The sequence below is a fragment of the Lithobates pipiens genome, unplaced genomic scaffold (genome assembly GCF_037356315.1).
Source record: "Lithobates pipiens isolate NorthernLeopardFrog02 unplaced genomic scaffold, aLitPip1_a1.2 Scaffold_22, whole genome shotgun sequence".
Classification (NCBI taxonomy): Eukaryota; Metazoa; Chordata; class Amphibia; order Anura; family Ranidae; genus Lithobates; species Lithobates pipiens.
In genome coordinates, this window is record NW_027507784.1 from 310,554,124 (window position 1) to 310,578,260 (window position 24,137).

A 24,137-nucleotide genomic window follows, 5' to 3' on the forward strand; every position below is an offset into this window, starting at 1 on the left:
CGCAGCAGCGTGACTCTGTAGTGTGCCCCCACAGGTGCCCCCATGGAATATGGTTCTCCGTGGGGGGCACACGATGAAGAGGAGAAGAGGAGGGGCCTGGCGCACAGAGCAGGTACGTATAGGCATGTGTATAATTTTTATTAATAAAAGAAACGTGGGTTTACAACCACTTTAACTTTTATTGAAGTTCTTTGAACCTTTAATAAAAAGTTTGACATGGTTTTGGCGAGGTCTCTGTATGCACAAGGTGTGGGATGGCACATGGACTGAATTAGAAAGCAAATGGGGAGAGAAGGATAATTTACAAGAATACAAACTCAGATTGCTTTGTTGTATTTTTATATATTTACATAAATTGGGTTTGTATTTGTATCTTTGGCATTATTATTTATTAACAAATATATGCACTGTTTGCATAGTTTTTTTTGTTTTTTTTTATTGCAGTGGAGAGATATACTTTGTTATTTTATACACAAAAGGGACACATTGTTGGTTAGTAGTTTTTGGTTTTATACAGGGATTGTAGAGGGGTGTTGGGTTACTTTTATCACATAATGGTGAGTGTGTGCCATCCTCAGGTGGGAGGTGGAGGACCTGGGCTGGGTGATTGGTCATGGTCCAGCCCACCCGCTGTGCCTATGAATTCCAGCTCTGCACAGGTGAGCCAGTCACTATCGGAGCAGGTGACATTGGGACAGCAATGAGCAGGTACCCAGTGGATGCAAAAGCGATTGGATTAGTGCAGCATGGGAGGCAGAAGGTGAGGCACAGCAATTATTTACAGTATGCTGTTTGTACAGTAGAATTGGTTGTTTTGAGAGAACTGTCATACATTCCATTCCATTTTTTTTTTTTACTTACCGTATTTTTATTCATTTTAGTTTTTTAGTTTTCAGTTGTGGGACGCTGCACACAAATACAATTTTTTTTTATTATTTTTTTTTATTTTAATGTATTTTTATTTATTTTAAAGAAAATGAGGGCATGAAATACAATATTCACACAAAATGAGCCTTGCAAGGCTGTTAACACAGCACTGTTCTCAAAGCAGAAACAATACAGGATACCTGAAAGCCTACAATAAAATATTTTTCCCACAAATAGAGCTTTCTTTTGGTGGTATTTGATCACCTCTGCGGCTTCTATTTTTTGCGCTATAAACAAAAAAAAGACAGACAGTTTTGATGAAGAAACAATATTTTTTACTTTATGCTTTAAAACATACCCAATAAAAAAAAAATGTAAAAATTCTAATTTCTTCATCAATTTAGGCCAATATGTATTCTTCTCCCAATATGCGATTTTGTGCAGTGGGTCTGGGGCGCGTGCGATGGCCGCAAGGCAGAATGGTGTTCTGCCTATGTAAACAAGGCAGACGGCCGTTTTGTGAGTGAGAAAGATATAGATCTTGTGTTTCTGCTAAGCAGAAACACGGATCTCTGTTTTCCCCCAGTCGCAGCACTCCCTAGGAGCACACTTAACTCTTTCATCACCCCTGATGTTAACCCCTTTCCTGCCACTGTCATTAGTAAAATTACAGTGCATATTATTTAGCACTGATCACTGAATTAGAGTCACTGGTCCCCAAAAGTGTGAAACGTGTCGGTTGTGTGTCCGATTTGTCCGCTGCAATGTCGCAGTCTCGCTAAAAATCACTGATCGCTGCCATTACTAGTAACATGAATAAATAGAAAGTCTATAAAAAGTTCCCCTAGTTTGTAGGCGCTATAACTTTTGCGCATACCAATCAATACGCCTATTGCGATTTTTATTAGCAAAAATATGTAGAAGAATACACATCAGCCTAAACTGAGAAAAAAAATTAGCTTTTTTTTTTTTTTTTTTAAATGGGGGTATTTATTATAGCAAAAAGTACAAAATATTGGGGGTTATTTACTAAAGGAACAGCCACTTTGCACTACAAGTGCACTTGAAATTGCACTGAAAGTGCACTTGGAAGTACAGTCGCCGTAAATCTAAGGGGTAGATCTGAAATGAGGGGAAGCTCTGCTGATTTTATCATCCAATTATTTGCAAGCTAAAATGCTTTTTTTAATTTTCCTTACATGTCCCCCTCAGATCTACAGCGACTGCACTTCTAAGTGCACTTTCAGTGCAATTTCAAGTGCACTTTGCACTTGTATTTTGCACTTGTAGTGCAACGTGGATTTGCCTTTAGTAAATAACCCCCATTGTGGGGGTTTTTCAAAATTGTCACTCCTTTTTTTGTTTATAGCGCAAAAAATAAAAACCGCAGAGATGATCAGGGATGATAATACCACCAAAAGAAAGCTCTATTTGTGGGGAAAAAATTACGTAATTTTTTTTGGGTACAGCGTCGCACGACCGCGTAATTGTCAGTTAAAGCGGTGCTGCGGTGCAGTGCCGAATCGCAAAAGTGCTCCGGTCATTGAGCAGCCAAATCTTCCGGGGCTGAAGTGGTTAATTTGGATGACAGGATGCAATAGCTTGGGACTTTTGTTAATATTTGAATTATCCGAAATAACAACATAACAAATGATCCAAATTGATTTGGATCCTTTTTTTTAATTCTAGTAAGTGTAGTGTAGTGTAAATTATAGAAAAATGCACTTCAAATTACTTATGAAATGGACACATATTGCAGTAAGTAGTTACAGTAAGGTATAAAAGTGAAATAAGATGATTCCTACTAATCTCCAAATCTCCAAACCACATCGTAACAAATGAATCTGAATCTTCAGAAATAGCTTTAGAAAATACAAATCGATTCAGAACAACGAATATACAAAATGAATCTAAATATACTAAACTAATTCCAAAAATGAAAACTAATATGATTAAAAAAAAATATTTTTTATTATCGAATTAATCCAAATCGAAACTAAACAATTTTTTAATTCTCTGTTTTTTTATTTTTGTCTTTAGAACATTTGTACAATTGTGTAATGGCTAATGGGGTCATACCAGCATTCATCCTCAACTGTAATGACAAGAAATGTAAAATAGGGGAGATGTAAAATAGGGGAGAATCTCACTACAGAAGTTGCAATCTGATTGTAAAATCTCTTTTAGATCTACCAACTTAATGGAAATTGGCAAATCCAAAGTTGGTTTGTACAGTGAGATTGTACGTGTATGTGAGCTTTATGCCTAGCACACAGGGGCTGGATGTCGGGTGACATTGGCTGGTTCAGTAAAAATCGTCCGAAGTTTGGCCCCCGTGTATGTCTGCTGGTCCGACAGAAGCTGGTCATTCAGCAGGCTTCTATTGGACATGCATGCAAGAAAACCAGTGGCTGATGGATGAGAGCGCTGACCGGAGTGTTCTGGCAGGGGAGGGGGCATCCCCCTGTCAGAATACAATAGCTCAGCTGGGGAGATCGCTGTACTAACATTGGATTGTTAGTACAGCTGCTTTGACCGGAGCTGTCAGGTTTTTAAATTCTCATGGTGTTTACTAGGCTTAAAGGGTAACTCTACTTTTGTGGGGGAAAAAAATAGCAAATAAAGAAAAAATAATATAGCGTGTACAAGTCATATTGTAATTGAATGCTATTAAAAATTACCTCTCCTTTTCAATCTGCAGCCACTATAATTTTCTATAAATGCAATGCAATATGGCTACCTGGAGGTGTTCTGTTTACAGAATGTCTACTGACCGCTCCCTAGAAACATCATTTCCTGCTTGTCTGATTGGCTCACCAATTTCCCAGAAGTCTGCCTAAGATACATATTTCAGATTTCAGGTTTTCAGATTTCAGGCATCCCCTGCAGCAAAAAATTTCATTTTTGGTGAGATACTTCCAATAGGAACACGTCTAAAGGGATGCAGGCCCAGCAGATTTCCTCATTAGTGCCCTGCAGCTGTCACAGCTGACTGATAATTATGACACCACTCCCATTAGACCCACTTAGCACAGGGGCACAGAGGAATACTCATGGATTTCTTCAGAATAACAAAAGGTAGGAATCTGCAACAAAGGTTGTTATAATCCTTGCAATGTACAGAGATCACCCAGAGGGGAATGTTTTTTTCTCAACAAAAGTGGAGTTACACTTTAACCTCTTGCTGACCAGCCGCCATCATTATACTGTGACAGGTTGCCTCTTTTGCGCAAATCGCCATAGGTGTACGTCGGTCTGTGCAAGGAGGATAGCTGGCGTGCCCACGGGTCCTGGGAGCTCGGTGTCTACCAGCGACCCGTGATCACTGTGTACAGAGGCAGAACGGGGAACTGCCTATGTAAACAAGGCGATTCCCCATTCTGCCTAATGACAGGTCAGAGATCTTCTGTTCCCAGTGTTCGGGAACAGTGATCTCTGTTATGTCTCATTGAGCCCATCCCCCTTACATTTAGAACACACCCAGGGAACACCACCCCCTGGTGTTAACCCCTTCCCTGTCAGTGTCATTTTTACATTGATTAGTGCATTTTTATAGCACTGATCACTGTAATAATGTCACTGGTCCCCAAAGTGTCATTTGGGGCCAGATTTGTCCGCCGCAATGTCGCAGTGCTGCTAAAAATCACAGATCGCTGCCTTTACTAGTAAAAACAATAAAAAAATAAAAGTCCCTAATCTATCCCGTAGTTTATAGATGCAATAACTTTTGCACAAATCTATCAATATGTGCTTATTGTGATTTTTTTTGTAGAAGAATATATATTGGCTTAAACTCATGAATAGATTTTTTTTTATATATAATTTTTTTGGGATATGTACTGTGGCAGAAAGTCCCAAAACATTTTTTTCCTAAATTGTCGCTTTTTTTGTTTATAGTGCAAAAAATAAAAAGCGCAGAGGGGATCAAATATCGCCAAAAGAGAGCTCTATTTATGGGGGAAAACTTATATACATTTTTTTATACAGCGTCGCACAACCACACAATTGTCAGTTAAAGCGACGGAGTGCCATATTGCAAAAAATGGCCAGGTCAGGAAGTGGGTAAAACCTTCCACAGCTGAAGTGGTTAATTCAAACTGTCAAAGGTGAGAGCACCCCAAATTCTACTTTACTGCCTCTTGTCTCTCAGTGTGAACGATCGTCCGATTTTCTTTGTTGCTTCACAGCAAATCGGAACCAATGAACGAAAATTTGTATGAAAATTCTCATACGACAAATGCGTCTTTTTTTGTTTTGTTTTTTTACTGTTTATTGTTTCTGATCATGCACAGTCTTTCTATTCTGATTTTTCTTGTAAAAAAATCGTACAAAAACAATACACATTAAACTAAAATCGTTTGTTATGTTCCCGTACGGGAAAAAGTTTGGAGTTTGTCACTTTTTTATATAGGAAAAGTTAGAATCGGCTGTCGAAAGTTGTGTACACACTATACGAAAATCATACGAAAGTTCCTCAGACTAAAATAATCGATAGTGTGTACAAGGCTTTAGCTACTAAGTAGGCATAACAGCATCAACCACAAACATTATTGGGCTCCGTTGAAATGGGTGATTTTTTTTAACTATATTCTTTGGAAGTTGTGCCTCATTTTCTGTTTTCTATGCTTGCAGCTGTACATGTTGTCCATTCTGTGGTCTGATCGCAATAACATCATCATATACAGAACCTATGACAGCTTTAAGGAACTTTCAGTAAGTATTATGAATTACGGTGGACCTAAAGTCTATTTCAGAGATCAAGAAAAATGTTCTTGATCAGCAGCTGCAGCCGCCAATCAGTATCAGTATTTAGACAGTGGAGTGTCCCGCTGCCAGAATACAGTGGCACAGCGGGCAGGATTCCTCTATCCGCCTGGCTGATCAAAGAAAAGAAAAAAACAAGACATCTATGGCTAGCTTCAGGCTTGCCATTATTACCTACTAGCCAACCTTCTCTATCTGACAATGGGACATATAATTATCTGACCATAAATGTCCCGTCATTGACTGGTGGACCTACACTTGAATAGATATATTGTACACCTTAGTAGTCCTGTAATTTAACAAGTGTTTCCTTTGATCGTTCAGAAACTGCTTTCACAGACCTTTCCATTGGAGGCCGGGCTTGTCAATAAATCGGACAGAACACTTCCCATACTGAAAGGTAAGCCATCCATTTTACCTAGAAGTGACAGGCTGGGTATGCTCTACAACAGGGTTCACCAAACTTTCTAAACAAAGGGCCAGTTTACTGTTCTTCAGACTTCAGGGGGACTGGACTGTGGCCACCAGGGGTAGAAAATTACTCATCTTTGGTGTCAGTGAGACATTGTTTGTGTCATTGGGAATAATTGTGCCCCATCACTGGAGTCATTGGCAGGAACTGTGCCCCATTGTTAGTGTCATTGGTAGGAATTGTGCCCCATTATTAGTGTCATTGGTAGGAATTGTGCCGCATTGTTGGTCTCATTGGTAGGAATTGTTCCCCATTGTTAGTGTCATTGGTAGGAATTGTGCCCCATTGTTAGTGTCATTGGTAGGAATTGTGCCCCATTGTTAGTGTCATTGGTAGGAATTGTGCCGCATTGATGGTCTCATTGGTAGGAATTGTGCCCCATTGTTAGTGTCATTGGTAGGAATTGTGCCCCATTGTTAGTGTAACTGGTAGGAATTGTGCCGCATTGTTGGTCTCATTGGTAGGAATTGTGCCCCATTGTTAGTGTCATTGGTAGGAATTGTGCCCCATTGTTAGTGTCATTGGTAGGAATTGTGAAGCATTGTTGGTCGCATTGGTAGGAATTGTGCCGCATTGTTGGTCTCATTGGCAGGAATCGTGCCCCATCATTAGTGGTTCTCTAGGGCTCTCTTTTTGCTTCCAGCCCCAGTGTGCCCTTTGGCTCTCTCTGCTTTCCGCGGTGCATGTGCAACCCTACCCAATAGTGGAGGAGGGGGAGCTGTCATCTAGACACTAGATCTATCAGCTGATGGGCAAAGACTTTCTATCTGTGCATGCTCTCTGGGGATCTGAAGACCCGGGAATTCTTCTATCCTAGCATATGGTTATAAATCATTGAAGTGTCTTTGCACATACCATTTGAGCATCTAGTTTCTCTTGCATTCTCACCCCTGAAGAAGGAGGGATTTATAGTCTCCGAAACGCATCGGGTGTGAGAAATCATTTGACTATAGTGTATATTTACATGCTGTACTTATTTTGAGAGACGTTCAAACACTTCATGCTTTTTTGCTTTTAATGCATACACGTACATGTTTCTGTTTTTTGTAATAAATAATTTACAATCGTTTAAAATATACTATTCAATTCCTTTTTTCATGTGAAAAATCTTGTGCCTTAAAAGTCCACCACATAGGGGATCCTTTGCTGTTTTTAATGCTCATTACATTTGTAGTCAGTGGGAAGAATTTTCCTTAATTTGTTGGTCAGCAGCAGGGTGGATTTGATTTAAATCAATTTGATTTAAATCACTAGTAAAAAGGCTTGGTTTAAATCAATTTGATTTAAATCATAATGTTTAAAGAGCACCTGTCATCTCTGTCCCCCGGCGGCTCCTCCTCTGACCCGCTGTTGACTCACTGACAGTCCCATTCACTTTAATGGGACGGCTGGTGATGCGGCACTGACACAACAAGGTGAGGGACATGGCGGCAGCAGGTGAGTGGATGCCCGCTAATGTGATCAGGTTTATTTTGATTATTTTTTTTTTTTTTTTAATAATTGATTTATATCCACCCTAGTCAGCAGGAAGAATTCTTCTTTCATTGGTGGTCAGTGGCAAGAATACTCACATTAATGGTCAGCTGTAAGAATGTCCGTTGCATTGATGGTCTGTGAGAAGAATGCTCCCTAAATTGGATGCAGTTAGCTGGCCCACCATTAGATGGCTGTTTCCATTAGAGTATGGTAAAGGGAAATTTGTAATTTGGTGTTAGCTCCCCTTTTAGAAAAGTTCCTACTCCTAGTGATGTCATGTGTGTAGTTAGTGTACATATAAATGTAAGTGTGGGATGGGCCCCAGGTAGATGGGGCATGGGAGTCAGAAACCCCAGAGCTGTTAAGATATAGTCTCCTGCAGTGCTGATTTAAAGGGCCCTTTGTAGGGCTGAAGTCCCAGAACAAGGGAGATACAGCTGTAGTCGCCCCATCTCCCCTGACCTTCTTCTACAGGTCCTGCAGCAGGGTGCATAAGACCTAGGAGGCCTAGACAGAGACCTCTGGGGTGAGTAATGGCAGAGCCTGCGAATGAGGGTGCCATCTGGGTGCTTGCCTGGCTAGGTAGAGCTGTGGAAGGGACATTGGGAGAATGGTATACTAAAAATGGTATACGGAAGCATGGTATAAGGAAGCATCTTGATCTCCCTGACCCTCAGCTGCAGGTCGTGTGATTGGTGACAAAAGCTTAACGCTGTGGACCTAGTATACATAGGGAAGTGGTGCCAACTCTGTGATGCTCCCAAAGATATGAGAGGAGATGTAGAGGGAAGATGTTTTAAAACATGTGCACTTGGGCTCTGTGCTAAGATGACTGCTACAGAATATCTAAGCTTGTATGTGCTGTTCCATGCCAAAGATTCTATAAGTATGTCAATGTGATATGTCACTGAATATGTACAGTAATGTACAGAATGTGGACGTTCAAAGATTTCGGCCTTTGGCTGAGGATGTCATGAGTGGGCCTCAGCCCAGGAGTATGATGCTATATGGCAGAGGGTTCTTAACAACAGGTGGGTGGCTGTCCTATCAAAGAAGAAGTAGAATGGGACTTGTATAGTTTGGCGCAAACACCTGCCCAATCTTAGTCCCTCTTACAAGAGGGAAAATGTTCCTTAATTTATTGGTCAGTGACAGTGGCGGCTGGTGCTCAAAATTTATGGGTCATCAAATGCTGCCACTCTGCCCCATTAAATGCTGCCACTGTGCCCTATTAAATGCTGCCATTGTGCCCCTTCAAATGCTGCCACTGTGCCCCATCAAATGCTGCCACTGTGCCCCATCAAATGCTGCCACTGTGCCCCATCAAATAGTGCCACTGTGCCCCATCAAATGCTGCCACTGTGCCCATGGGACCTTGCAGCGGGTCAGACAGCAGCTCCTGTGTCCTCCATGTGTCTCCTCCCCTTTTCCTGATAGGTACTTAATCACAGCGACTGTCCTTTCACTAAATCAGGTGACGGATAACAGACCCATGCACCTGATTGGCAGAGAGGCGGTTCAGTGTTATGAAAGTGAATATTCATTCCCAATGCTCTGCACTCGCAGTTCACTATTTTTGATGCCTATTAGAGTCTAAGGCTCTAAGCAGGTGCAAAAATCATCCCCCGCTGCTGTAATTCAGGCACCCGGCATCCAAAAAGGGGCCGGAGGCCTGAATAGGGGGTGGTGGCAGCGGCCATGGATAGATTCATGTAATACATGAATCTATCCATTAGTCATAGAGGGGGGTGGCTGGAGAGAGGGGGCGGCGCCCGTGCGCCATTAATAGACGCAACGTCGCTTGTCAGTGGGAAGAATGTCCCTTACATTGGTGATCTGCAAGAAGGATTTTCCTTAATTTGTTGGTCAATGGAAAGAATGGCCCTTACATTGGTAGTCAGTGGAAAGAATATCCCCTTACTGTGGTGGTCACAGTGCCACCCTTAAAGACGATCTAAAAGATCATTGGTGTAGAACTGGCTATGGACCACAAGCTATGCAGCCACCATCAGATGAGAGGTCAATCAACCACAGCTAAAGGAACCCTAATGCCCCGTACACACGAGCGGACTTTTCGACATCCAAACTCCGACGGACTGAGTCCGTCAGACTATCCGATCGTGTGTGGGCTGCAACGGACTTTAGCTTCGCAAAAGTCTGACGGACTTTAGAAATGAAGCATGCTTCAAATTTTTCCGACGGAACTCCGCCGGACCCGGTCCCCTTCGAAAAATTCGCTCGTGTGTGTGCTACTCCGACGGACTAAAACCGACGCTAGGGCAGCTATTGGCTACTGTCTATGAACTTCCTACGTCGAATCCAGTCGTACGTCATCGCGTTCGACTCCGTCGGAGTTTGGTGTGATGGTGTGTGGTCAAGTCCGTTCGGTCGAAAAGTCCGCCAGAACTCCGGCGGAACTCCGCTAGAACTCCGTCGGAAGTCTGTCAGACTTAATCCCTCTCGTGTGTACGGGGCATTAGAAGAACTCTGGAGGAACCCTAAAGCCCCGTACACACGAGAGGACTTATGTCCGACAGACTTCCAAAGGAGTTCTGCCGGAGTTCTGCCGCAGTTTCCGACAGAGTTCTGACGGACTTTTCGACTGAGCGGACTTGGCCACACACAATCACACTAAACTCCGACGGATTCGAACGTGATGACGTACGACTGGACTCGAATAAGGAAGTTCATAGCCAGTAGCCAATAGCTGCCCTAGCGTTGGTTTTAGTCCGTCGGAATAGCATACACACGAACGGATTTTTCGAAGGGACCGGGTCCGGCGGAGTTCCGTCGGAAAAATTTGAAGCATGTTCCATATTCTAAAGTCTGTCAGACTTTGGCGAATCAAAAGTCCGTTGCAGCCCACACACGATCGAATAGTCTGACAGAATCAGTCCGTCGGACTTTGGATGTTGAAAAGTCCGCTCGTGTGTACGCGGCATAACACTCCCCAGAACCCTAGTTGAGTATGGCTTTAAAAAAAAAAAACTAATAGAAAAGCCCATTGTAACACAGCTAACAGTAATATTTGACTGTAATAGAATTCGTTTTATTAACAAAATATGTTTTTCCTCATAGAAAGAGGGGATGGGGGCATGTCTATGCAGTGAGTGGGTAGGCAGTGTATTTCCTCACCCACCGTGGGGTAGAATGTTCCCCATCTTTCTGGGTCTGCATTCTAGAAGGGCGTGCCACTGTCAATCATGGGCTTGGGAATGGCGGTTAAACAGAATGCAGTTGGCCAATGTATTCTCCTCAAGATTTGGGATGACGCCCTCGAAGCAGCAGATGACGGAGAGCCGTGTCTCCTCGTACTGCTAGACCTAAGTGCAGCGTTTGATACAGTAGATCACAATACTCTACTCGTCCGCCTCACAGAAGTAGCCGGAGTCCAAGACATAGATCTCCATTGGTTCGCGTCCTTCCTAGGAAATCGGTCACAGACAGTGAAACTAGGAAAATTCCTCTCCGAAACTCGGGCAGTCACCTGCGGAGTCCCTCAAGGCTCTCCATTGTCACCCGTTCTCTTCAACATTTACATTCGCCCACTCCTTCAAATCATCAGATGCTCAGATCTCTGCTTCCACTCTTACGCTGACGACACGCAACTTTATTTCCGGATCAATGGAAAAAAAGATCACCAACAACAACTTGAAAACTGCCTCAAATCAATAGAGGACTGGATGACCACCAACTCCCTCCAGCTGAACCAATCAAAGACAGAGCTTCTTATCTTACACCCAAATCATAAGCCCGCAACCAAAACCTCCTGGTCTCCACCAACCGTCTTTGGGCAGACTATCTCCCCAAAGACCAAAGCGAAGAGTCTCGGGGTTATTTTAGACGCACAAATGTCAATGGATGCGCAAATAGGATCTGTAGTCAGTCGATCTCACCATCTACTGCGCATGCTTCGCAGACTCATCCCTTTTATCCCAAAGAATGACAAAGCAGTGGTAGTTGGAACAATCATTAATTCAGGACTGGACTACGCAAACTCGCTTTACATAGGATTACCACAATATCAACTTGCGCGATTACAACTGATCCAAAACACGGCGGCAAGGCTGATAACAGGAAAAAAAAACCTGTGAATCCATTTCTCCTTCACTGAGGAGCTTACATTGGCTAACCGTAAAAAATCGGATCATGTTCAAGACCCTTTGCCTCACCCACAAATGCGTGCATAGAGAAGCTCCGCAATACCTAATGGAGAAAATAAATCATTACACACCAAACCGCAGTCTTCGATCAGCCAACAAAAACCTCCTCCTCGTGCCCAAAGCCCGGTATAAATCCAAGGGTGATGGGAGATTCGCTGTCCAAGGGCCTCTGCTATGGAATGCTCTACCAATCAACATCCGCCTGGAAGAAAATCACCTGGCTTTTAGGAAAAAACTCAAGACCTTCCTCTTTTAGCAGATGATCAAAGCTCGCCACAGCGCCTAGAGGCGATTCAGTTCGCATTGTGCGCTATATAAGTATTTCATTCATTCATTCATTCATTCATTCATTATGTCACACAGCGGGGGAGTACATTCCTTGACTGAATTACAGAAGACTTTTTTTAGTCTCTTATGATCCTGCCGGGAGCCACTGTCAGTCATGGGTGGCTTACATAGAGTCTAGAAACATAGAGGTGTGACGGCAGAAAACAGACCAAGTGGTCCATCAAGTCTGTCACATTTTCTTTTTCGTTATATTTTTATTGTTTTTAGATAATTGTTTTTTTTTGTTTTTCTAAGTATACGTAGAACATTTTTAGATCTGTATATAGATATAGGTTTTAAACAGACTACGGGAGATACAAGCACGTTGTGCGCCATCACAGTGTCCTGTAATGGTCGATGGAAGTAAACTGACCACGCCAGCATGAATCTGGTTAGATTGCAAAAGGAAAGCAGGGAGACTGGCATCATCACCAGGTGTTTCTCCACAAACATCTACCTGGACACACAGACACATATATGAAATATTCAATTTTGGGCTAACATCCAGGGCTCGAGTCCTGTGGGAACGCATGGGGATGGTGTTCTCTCAATTTCTCCAGCCCATCAGAAACTCCAAACACGTCACTTCCGCAGTAATTAGAGATTTTGACGAATTGCTGTTTGGACACAACACGGACAACCGAATAGAGTCTGATACAGCAAGATTGAGTTGTTTTGAAACCACAGCGGCTAACAAGGAAAAAGTTGGTGCCGCCTCAGAGGCGGCCATTTTGTTGACTAGTATCGAAGTGGAGCAAGAATCTCCACTCATAATATCCTGCAGCGGACTCAATTACTGCTAGTTTAAAAAAAAAACGTAAGTTAAGTGGTTGGAGTTTCTGATGGGTTGGAGAAAATGACAGAACAACGGCGGTCCTGTATTTTTCCACAGCAGGAATGCCGTCCCCTTTGCGCTGTGGCTGCAGTGGTGCCCAGAACCAATCCTGGCAGGATCAGGTGCAGAGTTCTCTCCTCCCAGTGGCATACCAACAGGGTGGTGGTCCAACCTTGTGCCACATGTTGGGGGGACTGGGAGGGGTGTCAACAGGCCTGGACTGGCCATCGGGCATGTGCCCGGTGGGGCGGGTTGCATGCCATAGGCAGCAGGGCTGCTTCTTGAATATGTGGACCCGCACCACACACCCAGGCTCTCTGCGCCCGCCCATTCAATGCACAGCATGGACATTGGGGCCAGGGCGGAGACTTTAGGTCAGCTGACCACAAAGGGGATGAACCAAAGAAGAGACCCCCCTCATCACATGCTGGGTCTGGCGTCACTGCATCTGCAGACAGCATGGTCCGCAGGTAACGGGAGTGCTGCTGCTTTAGAAGTGAGAACCAGTGGGCTAAGTGGAGGGAGCTCCAGGGCTGGTGGCTTCTCCAAGAGGCTAGGTTTTTGCAGAGCACAAAGCAAAACAATATAGAGTCATATTTGGACATAGTTTTAGTTTATTGTTCATCAATCACACACAATTTTGCGAAATATGTTTAACAATGCTATACCTGACTCAAGCTGGGCTTCTCAACATCTACTTCCTGGGTGGAAGGCCCAGGTTGGACGTCAGAAGCCTCAGCTGGGATGGAAAGAAGAGTGGAAGGATGGGTTGAGAGTGATGGCCTGATTTCAGTCTGGCCTGACAAAAACCACAGTCTGTCATAGCACTACAGCCTGGGGACATAAATGTCATCTGCTGCTGCTCCTGATCTCTGGGAATCCTGGACCTTCTTGCGCTCCCTATTATAAGTGCTCCTCTGGCCACAAAGTTTGCACTTCAAATAGGGGATGGTTGCCGTAGGGATCTGCGGCTTCACAAATTCCAGCAATTTATCCAGTGCTGCTTGCCTCTTTAGTCAATTTGTATAAAAGGAGTGTTTTGTCTGCCACAGACAGGGCAGCTTTCTGTACAAATCAATGAATTGGAGGAGGAAACTTAAACGTAAAGGAAATTTAAAAACATCCAGCATGCATGAGGATAAAGAGGACATTCACAGAATATTACAATCATGGTAATTAGGGAATGATGAAAGAAATACAATACATTAGCAAACATTAAATACATAGAATGTGATGTTAAAGGATCTTACCCTAATATAGTCCTTCTGCAGGACCTGAAAAATAGCAGAACAGGTCTCTAGAATAATGATTCCCGGAACCTGGGGGAGATGCCTGTCGAGAACTTGATGTCTTGCAGACTTCTCCTCGTCGCAAAGTACCGCAAGGTGGCGACTAGCCTCTGCTCCGGAGTGATGGCTTGCCGCATGCAGGTGTCCTGCTTTGTAATATAAGGTAACAGCAAAGCCAACAGACAGTGAAAAACGGGTCCGTCATCCAGAGATAATTCCTGAAATCATCAGGATTATTCTCCCGGATCTCCCGCAGCAAAAGTCTATGAGAAAATTGGTCACGCTGGAGCAACCAATTCTTCATCCATGAACTCCTCCTTGCCCTGTTCATGGACTGGGCTTGGGTCAAAGTTACAACCCCAACACCAAGACCCCGCACAGCACAAACTCTATGATGAGTACGTACCCGCAACATGGCTTCAAAACGGTCGGCTGGTCAGAACGGACTAACAGAACGCACGGAAAATCAGTAAGGCCTAAGAAGAGCGAGCTGAAAATCAGAAACGAGCGGACAAGAACGCACTGAAAATTAAATAAGTAATATAAAAATACGCACTGACAAACAAATGCAAACTGACTACACACACTGACAAACCAGATACGAACCCACAAGCACAAACTGAAGAGCAGTAACGATCTGAAAAACAGGAGGCTGAAAAGCGAGAACCGTCTCTCACCAAACTTCTACAAACATGAGATACACAAGAGATTAGCAGAAGATACTAGATATGAGAAGGGTAACCCAAGGTCAGGTTATGGGTATATGGGGTATCTCAGCCAATGAGCAGGGGTTTTCTTTCAATCCATTGGCCTGCTGGGAGAACCTATATATTCGGGTCAGGGGATCGCTGTTCTGTGCCACCTGGGTGGCTGTCTGGGTGGAAGTGTGTTGTACTCCCCTGGCTGCTAGGCCAGAGATTGGGCCTATCCCGGGGGCATCTGGCTGCCAGGCTGTGTGAGGGCCTATCCAGGGCAGCACAGAGTTGGGACTGCGGCTTGCATGTGCCGACGTCATAGCTAGCAGGAAGATGGATGCTTATTAACTGGTGTTTATCTACACTTAGAGCACTTTGCTCCTGGGACAAACAGTGACAAGAGGAATGCAGAAGGACAGATAGTGGACACCCCTCACGCTGCATTCCTCTTCCTGCACTGCAGATCTCCATCTCCCTAAAGTACCCCACATTCTCAAGTTGTATAGTTGGGCAGTATGTCCTTTGCCTCCGCAAGTTTAAAGGATAGCTATACTTTCATATAAGGTAGAGGTATACTTTTTTCTCTGCCTTCAGTTCTAAACGAGCCCACTCCACCCTAGATGTTTAATCACCTGGGTCGGATAGACACCTATGCAGTAAAACCCTATGGGCTTCTAATGGGCAATCTCCTGAGAAGTTTATGTGGTTCTACTTTGCAGATGTGAAGATTCCAGCAGGCCTCAGAGGCCTGACCCAGGTATATATACTGTAGATTTGTAGTAGAAGGTTAGTTTAGTTAAGGAATGTGAGGAAAAATAGTAGCTCTTTTACAAGATTATAGCTATCCTTTAAGAATTTTCCACTTTCTCCAAAAGTAAATGTTCAAATTTGACTGTTATCATGGAGGAATATACACTGAGATTAAAACTGTAAAATGACAGTTGAGGGATAAATGAGGGAAATTGAGGGAACTAAACCCATCAATTTAAAAGCATAGTTCACCTTTACAAAAAACTTGCCTATGCAGTTAAGGGATTTTTGTACATTAAAACAAATTGTACAGCTCTGTCTAAAGCTGAGTAATGTCCTTGCTATAGGTGTAGGCCATTTACATACTTCATGAAGCCTGACTGGAATACTACCAGGACATTGCTAAGTGAGGCCTAGTCGTCACTGCTCACCTCCACCAACACAGGAGTAAACTGTTTCTCTGATTCAAACCCCCTCACATGATCTCTCTCCCGGATGCTATAGCTCTGAGCTCAGCATTTGAGAGCTCACTCCTGTGATGGTGGAGGTGAGCAGTGATGACTAGGCCTCACTTAGCAACGTCCTGGGAGTACTTAGCAACGTCCTGGGAGTACTTAGCAACATACTGGGAGTACTTAGCAACGTACTGGGAGTATTCCAATCAGGCTTCATAAGGTATGTAAATGGACTTCACCCATAGCAAGGGCTTAATTCAACTTTAGTCATAGCTGCACAGTTTGTTTTTATCTACAAATGCCCCTTAGCTGCATAAGCAGTTTTGTGGTAAAGGTGAACTATCCCTTTAACGGTTAAAAAAAACAGCTACATTCCCAGAATGGCATTTGTTTGTGCTCTCAACCAAACTGTCAAACCATCAAATGGCTGGAGTCATAACTGATCACATGTGCAGGACCATGGTAGCTGCAGATCAAACAGAGGCTAAGATGGTAGCTTCCATGGCTGAAAGGAATAGGAGGGTTTACGTCTGCTTAAAAAGAGATACTTGTTTCTGTATACGGTCTATAGATCTGTTTATTCTTTTTGATCAAGAAGGGCCTACAATTTACTTACTGGATTTATTGTTTATTTTTTTTTAGATATTCCGCTGCTTTTCCGGACTCGATTCTCATCACGTTTCATGGATAGGCTCTATCTGTTGGAGCTTTACTCCCAGGAGCTCTTTCAAGCTGACCCCAAGGTCTCCCAGTGTGAGGATATCATTTATTTCTTCTCCCCTAACACCCAGGATCTGACCCCATCCTTCCCTGAAAACAGGTTTGAACAACTATGGCATACATTGGTTTTCTCGCTATAAGAGTGGCCCTTGTAGATGGATTTTGTTTAAGGCCTCATGCAGAATGAACATTTTTACAGCTGCTGTTTTTAAATTCAGGCTTTTTTCTACAGCCATTAAACTCCCCAGCTTGTTATCCTATGTGTCCATGCACACATTGGCTGTTATCACTATTTTTTGGCAGGGGCGTTTTTTCTGGCCAGAAAAAATCCCAGAACTAGAGGGTTTTAAGTGCTGTGGTTTGCATTCAAATGCAGAGCCACTGATGCGTACGTTTGGGCTCAGTTGTGTCTGACCTGCTTTTACCTGCAACACTAATGGATTTAAATTTCCTACAAATTTCTGTCCAAAGATATGCAAAAAAGCTTCCTGGTGGACATCCACACTGTATAATTGAAGTCATAAAAGTAATTTGAAAACTGATCAATTCCATTTTAGGCTGGGTTCACACTAGCTTTGCATGCGTCCCCGTTCATGTGTCCCCGTTGACAGGACTGTCCTTAAGGCAACTATCCCAGTTTAAATTCCCTTGTCCCTCAAACTTTTAGTCCTGTGCTGTGTCCCGATATCTCAGTGTGAAGTCCTGCTACTAATGTTGCCCAGCTCTGCCTATTGCCATGTACAGATGACTCACCTGCAGACCCTGTGTTTATATGTAAATAACCGGCATTCATATTTAAATAGCTGCGGACCAACAGCATTGATATGTAAATAAAGGTGGTATTCATATGTATATCATGCCCCCCTGAGGTCATATCCACCATCACCTTAAGGCCCCTTTCACACTGGGGCGGTGCGGGCTTTGGCAGTAAAGCGGCACTATTTTTAGCGGCGCTTTACCGTTGTTTTAGCAGCGGTAATTGGCCGCTAGCGGAGCGGTTATAACCCCCGCTAGCGGCCCGAAAAATGGTTAAAAGCGCTGCTGCAGCGGCGCTTTGCCGGAGGTATAGCCGCGCTGCCCCATTGATTTCAATGGGTAGGATCAGTGAAGGAGCGGTGAATACACCGCTCCTTCACCGCTCCAAAGATGATGCTAGCAGGACTTTTTTTTACCATCCTGCTAGTGCACCGCTCCAGTGTGAAAGCCCTCCGCTATTCACACTGGAGTAAAAAGGCTGTTTTTTCCAGGCGCTATACATGCGCTATTTTTCTTACTGAATGCTGCCCACTGGGGAGATAAAGGAGCATGCTTGAAAGTCCTGCCTGCAACTGTGGTCATTAAGCCTAACATCAGTCTGTTCTGCAAAGGTAAGAAATTTGGTGGGGGGGGGGGGGTAGTGTGGGGTGTGCAGAGGTAGGTAGAGAAGAGATTACAGCTTGGGCTCACAGGTGAGCAAGGAGGGGATGTATAGAGGTAAGGAAGGTGGGTGCAAAGATGAGCAGAAGAGGCAGGTAGAGTTAAAGGGGTGGAGGGTTGAAGTGGAGAGGATAGGGGAGGTTTGGGGTGCAGAGGTTAGCATGGGTTTTAGGATGCAAAGGCGTAATGACAGGGTATAAAGATGTAGGTCACGTGTAGGGCAGCCCATTCATTTCAATGGGCTGCGGAAGAAAGTCCCTAACGCTTTTTCAAAATTACACAGTTCCACGGCACATATCTGCAGATGCATGAGGGTGTCACTAACAATCTGCTCAAGGGCAGCATGTTTCTGTGGTGTCAGGAAAGCGATTTTGCATGCACTCCGGACACACACAAATGTTAACACAGGCTAAATGTCTCAGTTACATTGGTGGTCAATGTAAATCTCATTACACTGGTGCTTGGTGTACAATCCTTTCATTCACACTAGTGGCCAGTGTGAAGGTTTCCTTTACATTGGTGATCAGTGTAAATCCCTACTTACATTGGTAGTTACTGTGAATGCTTCTATTACATTAGTGGTCAGTGTAAACCCCTATTATATAGGTGATCAGTGTTGAAACTCCAGTTTATGTTGGTAGTCGGTACAAAAAACAGCATTGCCATTGATCACTTTCTCCCCTCCCCCCAGCACTGCCCCTGATCCCAAGAATTCTAAGATACCTAGGAGTTTTCTGTCTATTGATGGGTCCCCTCACCACCCCAGCCCATGGTGTGCAGGCAGTGAGGAGATGATGTGCTGTAACCTCTAGCAACAAATCAGTGAGCAGTAATGATGTGCAGTAATCTCTAACAACCAATCAACAAGCAGAAATCATGTGCTGTAACCTCTAGCAACTAACCAGTGAGCCGTAATGTGTGCTGTAACCTCTAGCCAGGGCCGGGACAAGGGGTGGGCAGGAGGGGCGGCTGCCCCTGGCGCAATGGTTTATTTCAGGGGTAGGGGGCACCCTGACCCTAACCCTAAGGGAAAGGGGGCGCAGTTTGGCATCTTTGCCCTGAGCGCCTCCTGACCTTGTCCCGGCACTGCCTCTAGCAACCAGTCAGTAAGCAGTAATGATACACTGTAACCTCTGGTAACCAATGGCAATCGCTTCCTGATCTCATTCAGTAAACTGATTTTGAGTCTAGCTGCTATTTATTGTATGTCTCAGAGCAGTTGGAGAGTGAAATTGCATGGGGGGGGGGGCAAGAAAATGTTTGCCCAGAGTCCAATCAATATTAAAGACGGCCCGGCCTGTGAATTAGAACCTGAAACGGTCCAAAAGACACACAGGACTCCTGTGCAAATTCGCACCGAAGCCACATCGGAGATATGTGAACTGACTCCGTAGAGAGGCGGTCAAAATCTCCTGCTACTGCGAATTGGATGCGGAGAATGCGGGGAACCCGCATCGAATTCACAATAGTGTCAACCCAGCCTTAAGCACGCTTTAATAGTAGACCAAATCCAGAAAAGCAAAGTCTACACAAGCCCTAAGAAATTAAAATTTGGGGCATGAGTTTAAATTCACATTTTTCACAATTGTCATGGAATATGATTGGCTGAGGTTTACATTTACTTCCCTCTACTAAGAACTTTTTAAAGTGTACCTTTTAAAAGGATCTATACTGTGATAAAGCAACCATACACAGCACACAGCAATATGGTTAGTTCTAAATAAACTCTATAAAACAGAGCAGAGGCTGATCATGACTTGTGACTAGTGTCTGTTGTTTGTAGTCTGGTAATACTACCTCCAGAGAATGACCAGAAGCAAAAAGTGATGATCTCCCCATCAAAGTCAGACCAGCCCATCACACAGCCTATTGTAACAGAACCTTACCTATGCCTGGACACCTATGAAACAAAAGACACTAAGAACCAGCCATTCAAGGTCCAGAAGAATGAACAAGTCGATGTCCTCATCAAGGATGCTACTGGTAGGTCAGAGACCTAAAAAGGTTTTCTTAACTGCAGAAATAGATGTTCCCAATTCTTTTTCTAATTCTTTTTGTTCCAAGAACATTTCATTGAAAAAAATAATGGGAAGAGCAATATGTAACTTACAGTAGTTTTGTGACAACAGTAAGTCAGAAAGTGATTAAGTGTCATTCAAGGAGACAGAATTACAGAATACGACACAGAATTGTAGACTATTCTAAGTGGTTAATAGGAAAAGCATGTAATTAGTAACAATAATCAAACCTGGTGGTAAAGAAAGTGAGATATTTGGAGCCACATGTTTAGAAGAAAAAAAAAAGAAAAGGGGGGGTACATTTTAATACATTTTTCTAAAAATATGTAGGAAAGGTGGAAGATATAAGGTACAAAAAGTGTACATAGAAATCCAGGTTTGGAGTTAAAAAAACATTTGAAGCTCTCAGGTCCTTCAGAGAAAATATAAGTTTATCATTCATTCTATATACAGTATCTTTTGCCATTCATTTTGAATAAAGAGGTCAGGCCAAGGGTAGGGGAGGGGGTTAGTATTAGTGGGAAAGGGGGTGGATGCGTATACAAGTATAATTTGGATGAGGAGTTGGTTCATGTACTGGGGTTGTTGTGGTTATCCATCAGACGAGACTTTATCAAATTTTACAGAGTAACCTCTGCTCATGTAGGTTAGTTGATATTCTGATAATATCCTTTGGATATTAGGGTACCAGTCCCCAAAGGACAGGAGGAGGGGGAAGTTTCCATTTAGGGAGAATTTCTCACCTTGCATTCTATGCTACATATAAGATGAAAAGCTTGCAATAATTAGATATGGCTGGGTCAGCGTGGATTTCCAGTAAAAAGATAAGTGGGTCCAATCCCAATAAGGTTCCCAAAACAGTGCCATGTTTAGTTACCACTTGACACTAATAGTCTTGGTTTAGGGGACAGCGTAAAACCATTTCTAAGTATATTCCAGCTTCAGATTGGCATTTATTGCAAGTACTGTGGCTCAGATTTCAGGTCAAACGTGGTGTAGTCCTTGATGGATAAAGTAGATTCTATAAGGAAATGTCTTCCATTTATAAAAAGGATCTTCAGTTTGGAGGAGTGAAATGTCATAAGTGTTGCAACGTGGTAGGAGAGTGGTTTGGCTAGGCTGAGGTGCAACAGCAAGGCCTCCATGGGACCTGTTGCATAGATGGTGCCAAGGGCATCTGAGAGCTGATGGCATGAGCTAAATATCTGAAGAACATCCAGGGCTTAGGTTTTTACAAATACCAGTTTTAATGTTCCAGAATAAAATCTTTGCAAGATGTCTCCAACTTGCATGTTGACTCACTGGTTGATTAAGAAGCTACTTGGCAAATCAGAATCAATATAGATATATGTAAAGTTATGCAATTGTAGACCTAAAAGAGGCATGCAACATACAATCTGGAGGGAGAAAGGGGGATGGAAGTGGGTGAATCTATAATGGAGAAGCCAAAGCATTAAAGCTCAATTCCAGGCAACGGGTATACTATCCATACCCGATGAAGACAGTTATACCCATATGAGCTTCCCAATATAGGTCTCTCGCTGATGCTGTTTCCACCTGTGGAGACAGCAATCCAGTGCTGCATGTTAACCCGCACCGACTGGTCACTATCATTTTCCTCAATCTGACATTGGTCTTCTTCTGGATTCTGAGAGGAACCCCCCGCCAGCTAGCCAACCAGAATTTCTCATGTAATGCAAACAGAGATGTGGACACCCGAAAGGGCAACCCATCTAAGAAGTAAACAGAGTGAAGAAGGCCCAGCTTCTGGATGATCATGAGACCACTGCTTAAAATAAATGAAAATGGGAATTTAGAAAGGTTTTTTCTTAACTCAGCAATCAAAGATGGGAGGGGTATTACTTTCATCCTGGAGTTGTGCTGTAAGAGCAGCAGACCTACAATTTCAATTTAATACTAATATACAGAGAACACGAGGGCTACCTTTTGACTTGGAAGAAAGCGGATAGTAGATGTAGCGCCCTGCATTAGTCAGGTTAAATATAGGTTTTGGTTCTGCTGTACTCAGTAGCCCCTGCCTCCATCTTGGCTGTCTATGTTGGTGCTTATCTGAGCACCCTGTGACCTAAGTGTTATCTTTTGTTTATTCATCTGATTTTAAAAAAAGTACCAGACTATATTTTCCATTATCCTGTTTGGATTTTTGGTATATTTGAATGAGTGAGAGGGAGATACTTGGAGTGTCTGAATGGTTTGAATCCATCATTCCATCATCTGGGGGCCATCTAAAGAACAACCTGAAGATTTTTACTGGAGTATTATGAAATGTGACTTGGGCCTTTAATGGTCGTTTATGCTTGACGAGTGTGCATTTTACTCACACTGTGGTGGAGCACCTCAATAGGATAAGAAGTCACTATGTTTTACAAGGCCCGGTGATTGGAGGATTTTCGAAGGACTGATCACGTATGTTTTTTTAAATTCAACACATACATTCGTTTTGGCTTTTATATAATTTTTGGATGTTTTTTAAGTATTGGAGTTTTAATGTGTTCCACCTTGTTTCGTTTTTTGTCTAATAGTAGCACCTTACCTTTTTGATGTTATTGTTTGCTAAAAGTGGTGCCTTTCACTTAAAAGAGCAGCTGCTGATTTATGTTGATTATTTATCACTTTTTGTGGTCTGTTGGCGCCAATTTTATCACGTTTTTGTAAATATTTTTATTTACTGTAAAATTAATTTAACCTCCACATACAGAAAGGCTTTTACACTGTAAGACGTGAAAATGTAGAATTGTCTACATCGGGAATGCACTGCTTCAAAATAGGACTGAATGCATTTCTTAAACCATAAAATAGAATAAAAAATGCTACTGATATCAAATCCTCATTCATGGCAGAATGTTGATCCAAATATTGCCTTCAGGGTCAGGAATGATTTATTTCCCAATTTGGAACAAATTGGATTATGCTTTAAATGTTTTATTTTGCCTTTCTCTGCATCAGGTTATATGACCTAAGGATGCAAGGTTCATCTTGATGACCTTTCCATAAACCTAAAGTATCTATCTGTGTGCCATGTTTTAATATGAAACTGGAATATTCCTTTAACTTTTTAATTTGTCCTTACACGTAGGCTGGTGGTTGGTGGAGAATGGAGAGAAACGTCTGGCTTGGTTTCCAGCACCATACCTAGTAAAGCCAGAGTTGGCCCCTAAGGATTTAAAGGAGAAATCATTTAGTAAAGGTAATCAATGAGCAGGGACACCTGTGACTTTACACCAAAAATTAAACAACAAATAAAGAATTTTCTCTAATTTTAGATAGGGGAAGTTTTTTTTTCGTTGGTGTCCTTTTTTGAATGTACTATGGGGGGGGGAGTGGTTCTTCAAAAGTGACATAAACAAAAGCAAAAACACGTTTAGTAGTAAGAAGTGTTAGAACTTCTGAGAAGTTTTTAAAGATATTTTTCTTACTATGTGTTCCTTCCTGCTCTCTGGTAATGTCTTCTCCTCCCATTTCTTGTATTAAGGACACCGATGCAGGAAGTGGGGGTCATGGACAGAAGGTTTACCCTATCCCTTTTGTATCCAAAATTCTAACAAAGGATAAAATGTGGCTTTAAAGTGGAAGTAAACTCCCTTATCGTTTTCAGCCAAGGAAGCTGCCATCTTTGCCTCTGTTTAATCTTCAACTGCTATGGTGCTGCACATGTGATTCGTTATGACACCAGCCATTGGATGGTTTGATAGTTTGGCTGAGAGCACAGCCAATGTGCAGTTAGCATTCCCGGCATGCCTTTTTTTTTAACTGTTTAGATCGATGGGTTTACTTCCACTTTAAGAAGCTCCATGCTGTAGCCCAATCCCCCGAAATATTATTGTATCATATTTATATGAAAGCACATCAATTCCCTATTTTTTTTTTAC

General features: G+C 42.9%; 1 protein-coding gene across 2 annotated transcripts in view; it reads left to right on the forward strand.

Annotated features, from left to right (window-relative positions):
- Window positions 1-683: 683 nt before the first annotated feature.
- LOC143924872 (NADPH oxidase organizer 1-like) overlaps window positions 684-24,137 on the forward strand; it is a 37,138-nt gene continuing 13,684 nt past the window's right edge. Inside the window, exons 1-6 of one of the 2 annotated variants that reach the window (XM_077449377.1) lie at window positions 684-760; window positions 5,500-5,580; window positions 5,956-6,031; window positions 16,736-16,913; window positions 20,013-20,212; window positions 23,345-23,455. In XM_077449377.1, the coding sequence (XP_077305503.1) occupies window positions 701-760; window positions 5,500-5,580; window positions 5,956-6,031; window positions 16,736-16,913; window positions 20,013-20,212; window positions 23,345-23,455 (706 nt within the window). In that variant the 5' untranslated portion in view covers window positions 684-700. Of the gene's footprint in view, window positions 761-4,866; window positions 4,974-5,499; window positions 5,581-5,955; window positions 6,032-16,735; window positions 16,914-20,012; window positions 20,213-23,344; window positions 23,456-24,137 lie in introns of those variants that run through there. The other variant, XM_077449378.1, reaches the window with a different exon arrangement.